This window comes from Gadus chalcogrammus, chromosome 9 (assembly GCF_026213295.1).
Source record: "Gadus chalcogrammus isolate NIFS_2021 chromosome 9, NIFS_Gcha_1.0, whole genome shotgun sequence".
NCBI classification, from domain to species: domain Eukaryota; kingdom Metazoa; phylum Chordata; class Actinopteri; order Gadiformes; family Gadidae; genus Gadus; species Gadus chalcogrammus.
In genome coordinates, this window is record NC_079420.1 from 176,439 (window position 1) to 184,698 (window position 8,260).

Genomic DNA, 8,260 nt, shown 5'->3' on the forward strand with positions numbered 1-8,260 from the left:
GGAACGCTCTCTCCTTTCCTGTGGATGTAAAGTCAGTTAGTATGAGGAACTGTTGTTTTTAGCTACTTTGGAGTATTTTAATTTGGATGCACTTTACTTTTATTCTTTTACTTTATTTGTTTTAATTTACTTTTAAACAAAGTCTTTATTCCTTTACCTGTTCAAAACCTGCATTGGAGCGATTAAACTTTATACCTTTTTCAAAACAACCTGTGGAAATTACCTCATTCCCTCTTTGGTTTTTTAATCTTCTTCAAAATGCTCTTTTGACTGGTGAGTATGGAACTTCTACGTGTTCAGCTTTTTTTCGATTTTTTGGACCCTTGGACTGTAGTATTATCTTTGGGACATTCTGCAAACCCCATCGGGCGGATTGGCAAGCACGGCCCACCTCCCAGCTTTAACCTACTCAACAAAACAGATTGGGGAAACCAAGTTTTTGCTAAGCTAACCATGCCTCCTAGCTAAAAAACTTACATCAGCTGACCGGATATAAATTCTTTGTTTTGTTTACTTTATAGTTTTAAACTGCATCTATTGTTTTAAACTCCATTGTTTGCGAACTATAGTTTTTACCTTATTTCTATTAAGTTGATTTTGCATCTTTCTTTTATCATTTCCTTTTATTCTCTATGTTTTCCTCTTTCTTTTAATAGGCCTGGGCCTTTCTTATTTTCATTCCATTTTTAGTTTTTACGAAATGGCTTATGATTTTAGAAACAGATTTAGCCTATTGGGTAGGCCCACTCACCTTACAGACCCACAGAGACTCATAAAATTGACTTCGGTCGGCACGAGCTCCTCAGCCGATCTAGACCCGAAATTAATCAAACAATATTTTCAACTATTGCAATCCATCCACCACACGGAAATCCTAGAGGAATCGATCAAAACAGGTATCCCACCATTAGGGATGCATAGGAAAGTGACTCAACTGTCAGCATTTATTAAACCGGCGGCACCGGATGATCTGGTCTTAAATCAGATCAAGGAAAATACATTGAAATACATGATTTTAAATTTAAAAACGCTAATACAACATTATACACTTACAATAGCTAAGATCCGTACTCACCTGGGGCCATTTAATAATGAGGCCCTCGACAGAGCCCTCCGGTGGGCCCACCAGCGTTATGGCAGACGCCTTACTTCCGTCTTCCATCTCCGCACTTCGGCTGCTGTTGTCTGCCCCTGATCCACCACCACCTGCCGCTCCTCTGCTCCTCTCTGACCCTGGGGCCTTTCCCCCGCTTCCTAGTCGACCACAGTCCACCATGCTACCCTTTAAGCATCGAAACACTCTAATACTTCCCTCCAGACCCTTGGCTATTCCTTCCCTTCTTGCCCTCCCAGCTCTATTCCCCAGTTCAACCCGACGTTTTTCCACATCTACCTCTCAACCACCGCGACCCAGCCGCGTCCCGCTACCACAACGCCCACAACGCTTACCACTCACCAGGCCACGTCCTCCTCCGGTCGTCCCACCGGTGCGGACCCCCTCGGCAGTCGTTGACCCTCCTTGCGTCCTGGAGACGAGCCTTGGCTCGCTCACGCCGGACCCGGAGCCCACAGTCCCCATCCCCACTTCCTCAGCCCCTAGACCCAACCGTCTCTCCCTCGCAGGTGCCGCGACCCGGAAGCGACTCTGCCCGTCGTCGTCCTCCTCGCCGGCGCTGACCACTTCACCTCCTGTCACCAGGCCACGTCCTCCTCCGGTCGACCCACCGGTGCGGACCCCCTCGCCAGTCGTTGACCCTTCTTGCGTCCTGGAGACGAGCCTTGGTTCTCCCACACCGGACCCTGAGCCCCCAGTCCCCACCCACACTTCCTCAGCCCCTAGATTCAACCGTCTCTCCCTCGCAAGAGCCGCGGCCCGGATACGACTCTGTTCATCGTCCTCCTCGCCGTCGCTGACCACTCCACCTCTTGGTCAGGCGACACCACCCCCCATTACAGTGAAAAAGCAGAAGTCTAACTTACTCACAGTTTCTGTGGAGATTCACCCCTGCCCCCTCATTCCTCCTCTGACCACTCCTACGGTCGTTACTCTGACCCCAGTGGGGAAAGGTCCGAGTCGCCAAACCACGACTTCTCCTTCCCTTTTCTCGTCCCTCAGACTTAGTGGTTCCTTCCAGCAGCCCTCCATACACCCCCCTACAAACCGCAAAGCCACCATGTGGTCCCGGGCTGTTAGAAAAGACATAGTTTTCACGGGCGACTCCAACCTGGCCCGAATCCCGAAAAGGAAGATGGACACTATACAAATTGATAGTTTCCCAGGAGCCACGCTAAGACATTTAACGGCTATCCTTCAGAAGCATACCTCTCCTAGGCCCGAAACCCAGCTAGTTCTGTTGTCTATCGGTATTAACAATTGCCTGAGACAACAGACCCACATCACAATAATCAAGGACACACGACGTCTAATCAAGACGGCCAGGGAAACATTCCCTCAGGCTCGCATCGTAATCCCGTTAATAACGGTATCCATTAGGCTATCCGCCACCCAAATCCTTTGCGTTAAATCTTTCAACGACTTTGTTAGAGATAACATCGAGAGGGTAGACTCATGTGCGGGCTTTCTCAACACCTTGTCGACGCTAAAATTCAAAACCACAAGCGATAATATCCATTGGACTCCTGAGACAGCAAATTTCATGCTTGAGGATTGGTTAAACCAATTGGGTTTTAAATCCTTAACATAACCTCTTCCTTCCCCCTCTCCTAACCTTAACCACTCAGCCTATATTTTATTCCTTTCATTTATTTTATTCCTTTTATGTATTTTATTTCATTGATTTTATGGTTGTAAAAGTTTAATAACGTGTTTTAATTGCTTGTGCCCGTGCCCTCCTCTCCTCTAGCCCCATGTAGTTTTGCATGGCGCTTGAGGGAGCGCCCCAACCCAAACCTAACCCTAACCCTAACCCTGCCCTCCTCTCCTCTAGCCCCATGCAGGTTTGCATGGCGCATGAGGGAGCGCCCTAACCCAAACCTAACCCTAATTTGTATCGGTTTTAAGTGATTTTCTCGGCCTAGGAAGGGCTAGAAACATAATTTCTGCAGATTCAGGGTCGGACCGAGCCCAGCAAAAAAAGGTATAAAAAAAAGAAAAGAAAAAAGAAAAAAAAAAAAAAAAAAAAAATCGGTTTTAAGTTATTTTCTCGGCTTAGGAAGGGGCTAGAAATATAATTCCTGCAGATTCAGGGTCGGACCGAGCCCAGCAAAAAAAAAAAAAAAAAAAAAAAAAAAAAAAAAAACCCTAACCCAAACAATTTGACCCAGTGAATGGGTCATGACATGACTTGAGCCAACACAGATTACCCGATTGACTACCAGACAACTTCACCAAACCAAGTAAGTGCAATAACAACTTCACCAAACCAAGTAAGTGCAATAACAACTTCACCAAACCAAGTAAGTGCAATAACCGCCTCTCCATGCATTGTCAGTGGGGGAAATCTGTTTTGGGGGAAATGCAGCCATGGGCGGCGCCATCTTGAAAAAAAAAAAAAAAAAAAAAATTGAATGAATTTTAAAAATTCGAATTAGAAAAACAACAACAAAAAAAATTGAATGAATTTTCACATTAAAAAAAAAAAAAAAAAAAAAAGACTCGAAATGGCCTAAAACGTGCTCCTAGACACTTTCTGTGGGAACTTATTTTTTTACTAACAAATTTTGTTGACTCCACACTTAGAAAAAAAAAAAAAAAAAAATGAAAATGGGATTTTCTATACCAAACAAGCCTCCAGGTGGCCAAAATTTTGCACAAAGGTCGGCCTCATAAAATCCTACCACCCAACCCCAACCACGATCCCATGATCCACCCCCTTCCCCCGTGAGGTCGATTTTAAAAGTCGTCCAATGTTAAAACTTGGGGCTCCAAATTGCTCCAAATTTCTAGGGGATGTAGAGGGGACCAATGGCTACCACTGGCACTATTCAGAATTCCCATGATCCAATAAAAAAAAAAAAACGCTTCACTTTTAAACTTTAAAATTGAAATTGCAGTACCCAAAAAAAACACCAGGGGCGCCACATTTTTTGAGCAAGTCCGCTGGGCCTAGACCTATCCGTGGGTGGTAAAAGAATTCCCATGATCCACTCGGTTCTCGAACTAGCTCAAAAATGCCGTTTTTCAAAAGTGGTAGATGGCTCTTAACCTAACCCTAACCCTAACCCTAACCCTAACCCTAACCCTAACCCTAACCCTAACCCTAACCCTAACCCTAACCCTAACCCTCAAAAATGCCGTTTTTCAAAAGTGGTAGATAGCTCTTAACCTAACCCTAACCCTAACCCTAACCCTAACCCTAACCCTAACCCTAACCCTAACCCTAACCCTAACCCTAACCACAAGCGATAATATCCATTGGACTCCTGAGACAGCAAATTTCATGCTTGAGGATTGGTTAAACCAATTGGGTTTTAAATCCTTAACATAACCTCTTCCTTCCCCCTCTCCTAACCTTAACCACTCAGCCTATATTTTATTCCTTTCATTTATTTTATTCCTTTTATGTATTTTATTTCATTGATTTTATGGTTGTAAAAGTTTAATAACGTGTTTTAATTGCTTGTGCCCGTGCCCTCCTCTCCTCTAGCCCCATGTAGTTTTGCATGGCGCTTGAGGGAGCGCCCCAACCCAAACCTAACCTTGCCAGAGCCTAGCTGAAAGACGTTTTAAACTTTTTACTGTTCCATATTATTGTATATTATTTGTTGCCTTTTTACCCAGTCACCTGTTAGGCCCAACCCACTCCTGGCAACCTTCCAGTCAACGACATCTCCTCTTCATCCCGCCCTGGTGGATGACACAAAGCACTCCCATTGGCTGAACAAAAGAACTGATTGACACCCTTCAAGCCCCGCCCTGATGAATGACACGGAACCTACCCATTGGCTGAACAAAAGAACTGATTGACACCCTTCAAGCCCCGCCCTGATGAATGACACGGAACCTACCCATTGGCTGAACAGACCCATTGATTGACACCCTTCAACCTACTTGTTTTTCTTACCTTCTATAAAAATGTTGTTCTGTCTTCACTTACCTATCCTCTGACGAAGCCTAACCGGGTGAAACGTTAGGAACGCTCTCTCCTTTCCTGTGGATGTAAAGTCAGTTAGTATGAGGAACTGTTGTTTTTAGCTACTTTGGAGTATTTTAATTTGGATGCACTTTACTTTTATTCTTTTACTTTATTTGTTTTAATTTACTTTTAAACAAAGTCTTTATTCCTTTACCTGTTCAAAACCTGCATTGGAGCGATTAAACTTTATACCTTTTTCAAAACAACCTGTGGAAATTACCTCATTCCCTCTTTGGTTTTTTAATCTTCTTCAAAATGCTCTTTTGACTGGTGAGTATGGAACTTCTACGTGTTCAGCTTTTTTCGATTTTTTGGACCCTTGGACTGTAGTATTATCTTTGGGACATTCTGCAAACCCCATCGGGCGGATTGGCAAGCACGGCCCACCTCCCAGCTTTAACCTACTCAACAAAACAGATTGGGGAAACCAAGTTTTTGCTAAGCTAACCATGCCTCCTAGCTAAAAAACTTACATCAGCTGACCGGATATAAATTCTTTGTTTTGTTTACTTTATAGTTTTAAACTGCATCTATTGTTTTAAACTCCATTGTTTGCGAACTATAGTTTTTACCTTATTTCTATTAAGTTGATTTTGCATCTTTCTTTTATCATTTCCTTTTATTCTCTATGTTTTCCTCTTTCTTTTAATAGGCCTGGGCCTTTCTTATTTTCATTCCATTTTTTAGTTTTTACGAAATGGCTTATGATTTTAGAAACAGATTTAGCCTATTGGGTAGGCCCACTCACCTTACAGACCCACAGAGACTCATAAAATTGACTTCGGTCGGCACGAGCTCCTCAGCCGATCTAGACCCGAAATTAATCAAACAATATTTTCAACTATTGCAATCCATCCACCACACGGAAATCCTAGAGGAATCGATCAAAACAGGTATCCCACCATTAGGGATGCATAGGAAAGTGACTCAACTGTCAGCATTTATTAAACCGGCGGCACCGGATGATCTGGTCTTAAATCAGATCAAGGAAAATACATTGAAATACATGATTTTAAATTTAAAAACGCTAATACAACATTATACACTTACAATAGCTAAGATCCGTACTCACCTGGGGCCATTTAATAATGAGGCCCTCGACAGAGCCCTCCGGTGGGCCCACCAGCGTTATGGCAGACGCCTTACTCCGTCTTCCATCTCCGCACTTCGGCTGCTGTTGTCTGCCCCTGATCCACCACCACCTGCCGCTCCTCTGCTCCTCTCTGACCCTGGGGCCTTTCCCCCGCTTCCTAGTCGACCACAGTCCACCATGCTACCCTTTAAGCATCGAAACACTCTAATACTTCCCTCCAGACCCTTGGCTATTCCTTCCCTTCTTGCCCTCCCAGCTCTATTCCCCAGTTCAACCCGACGTTTTTCCACATCTACCTCTCAACCACCGCGACCCAGCCGCGTCCCGCTACCACAACGCCCACAACGCTTACCACTCACCAGGCCACGTCCTCCTCCGGTCGTCCCACCGGTGCGGACCCCCTCGGCAGTCGTTGACCCTCCTTGCGTCCTGGAGACGAGCCTTGGCTCGCTCACGCCGGACCCGGAGCCCACAGTCCCCATCCCCACTTCCTCAGCCCCTAGACCCAACCGTCTCTCCCTCGCAGGTGCCGCGACCCGGAAGCGACTCTGCCCGTCGTCGTCCTCCTCGCCGGCGCTGACCACTTCACCTCCTGTCACCAGGCCACGTCCTCCTCCGGTCGACCCACCGGTGCGGACCCCCTCGCCAGTCGTTGACCCTTCTTGCGTCCTGGAGACGAGCCTTGGTTCTCCCACACCGGACCCTGAGCCCCCAGTCCCCACCCACACTTCCTCAGCCCCTAGATTCAACCGTCTCTCCCTCGCAAGAGCCGCGGCCCGGATACGACTCTGTTCATCGTCCTCCTCGCCGTCGCTGACCACTCCACCTCTTGGTCAGGCGACACCACCCCCCATTACAGTGAAAAAGCAGAAGTCTAACTTACTCACAGTTTCTGTGGAGATTCACCCCTGCCCCCTCATTCCTCCTCTGACCACTCCTACGGTCGTTACTCTGACCCCAGTGGGGAAAGGTCCGAGTCGCCAAACCACGACTTCTCCTTCCCTTTTCTCGTCCCTCAGACTTAGTGGTTCCTTCCAGCAGCCCTCCATACACCCCCCTACAAACCGCAAAGCCACCATGTGGTCCCGGGCTGTTAGAAAAGACATAGTTTTCACGGGCGACTCCAACCTGGCCCGAATCCCGAAAAGGAAGATGGACACTATACAAATTGATAGTTTCCCAGGAGCCACGCTAAGACATTTAACGGCTATCCTTCAGAAGCATACCTCTCCTAGGCCCGAAACCCAGCTAGTTCTGTTGTCTATCGGTATTAACAATTGCCTGAGACAACAGACCCACATCACAATAATCAAGGACACACGACGTCTAATCAAGACGGCCAGGGAAACATTCCCTCAGGCTCGCATCGTAATCCCGTTAATAACGGTATCCATTAGGCTATCCGCCACCCAAATCCTTTGCGTTAAATCTTTCAACGACTTTGTTAGAGATAACATCGAGAGGCTAGACTCATGTGCGGGCTTTCTCAACACCTTGCCGACGCTAAAATTCAAAACCACAAGCGATAATATCCATTGGACTCCTGAGACAGCAAATTTCATACTTGAGGATTGGTTAAACCAATTGGGTTTTAAATCCTTAACATAACCTCTTCCTTCCCCCTCTCCTAACCTTAACCACTCAGCCTATATTTTATTCCTTTCATTTATTTTATTCCTTTTATGTATTTTATTTCATTGATTTTATGGTTGTAAAAGTTTAATAACGTGTTTTAATTGCTTGTGCCCGTGCCCTCCTCTCCTCTAGCCCCATGTAGTTTTGCATGGCGCTTGAGGGAGCGCCCCAACCCAAACCTAACCCTAACCCTAACCCTGCCCTCCTCTCCTCTAGCCCCATGCAGGTTTGCATGGCGCATGAGGGAGCGCCCTAACCCAAACCTAACCCTAATTTGTATCGGTTTTAAGTGATTTTCTCGGCCTAGGAAGGGGCTAGAAACATAATTTCTGCAGATTCAGGGTCGGACCGAGCCCAGCAAAAAAAGGTATAAAAAAAAGAAAAAAAAAAAGGTAAAAAAAAAAAAAAAAAAAAAAAAATCGGTTTTAAGTTATTT

At 45.8% G+C, this 8,260-nt stretch overlaps 1 protein-coding gene across 1 annotated transcript; it reads right to left on the reverse strand.

Annotated features, from left to right (window-relative positions):
• Nucleotides 1-844: 844 nt before the first annotated feature.
• LOC130389018 (uncharacterized) lies at nt 845-7,295 on the reverse strand. The gene is made up of 5 exons (XM_056598678.1): nt 7,255-7,295; nt 6,542-7,017; nt 1,450-1,923; nt 1,076-1,254; nt 845-874 (listed from the first exon to the last, which is right to left on the reverse strand). The coding sequence occupies exons 1-5, from the start codon at nt 7,293-7,295 to the stop codon at nt 845-847; spliced, it is 1,200 nt and encodes a 399-aa protein (XP_056454653.1).
• Between the last annotated feature and the right edge of the window lie 965 nt (nt 7,296-8,260).

Bases quoted from the DNA above. Each gene is read 5' to 3' on its own strand.
- LOC130389018 (XM_056598678.1), bottom strand. From the start codon at position 7,295: ATGTCTTTTCTAACAGCCCGGGACCACATGGTGGCTTTGCG. The intron at 7,018-7,254 runs GTTTGTAGGGGG...CGCCTGACCAAG, and splicing joins GACCACATGGTGGCTTTGCG to AGGTGGAGTGGTCAGCGACG. The intron at 1,255-1,449 runs GTAAGCGTTGTG...GTGGTCGACTAG, and splicing joins AGGACGTGGCCTGGTGAGTG to GAAGCGGGGGAAAGGCCCCA.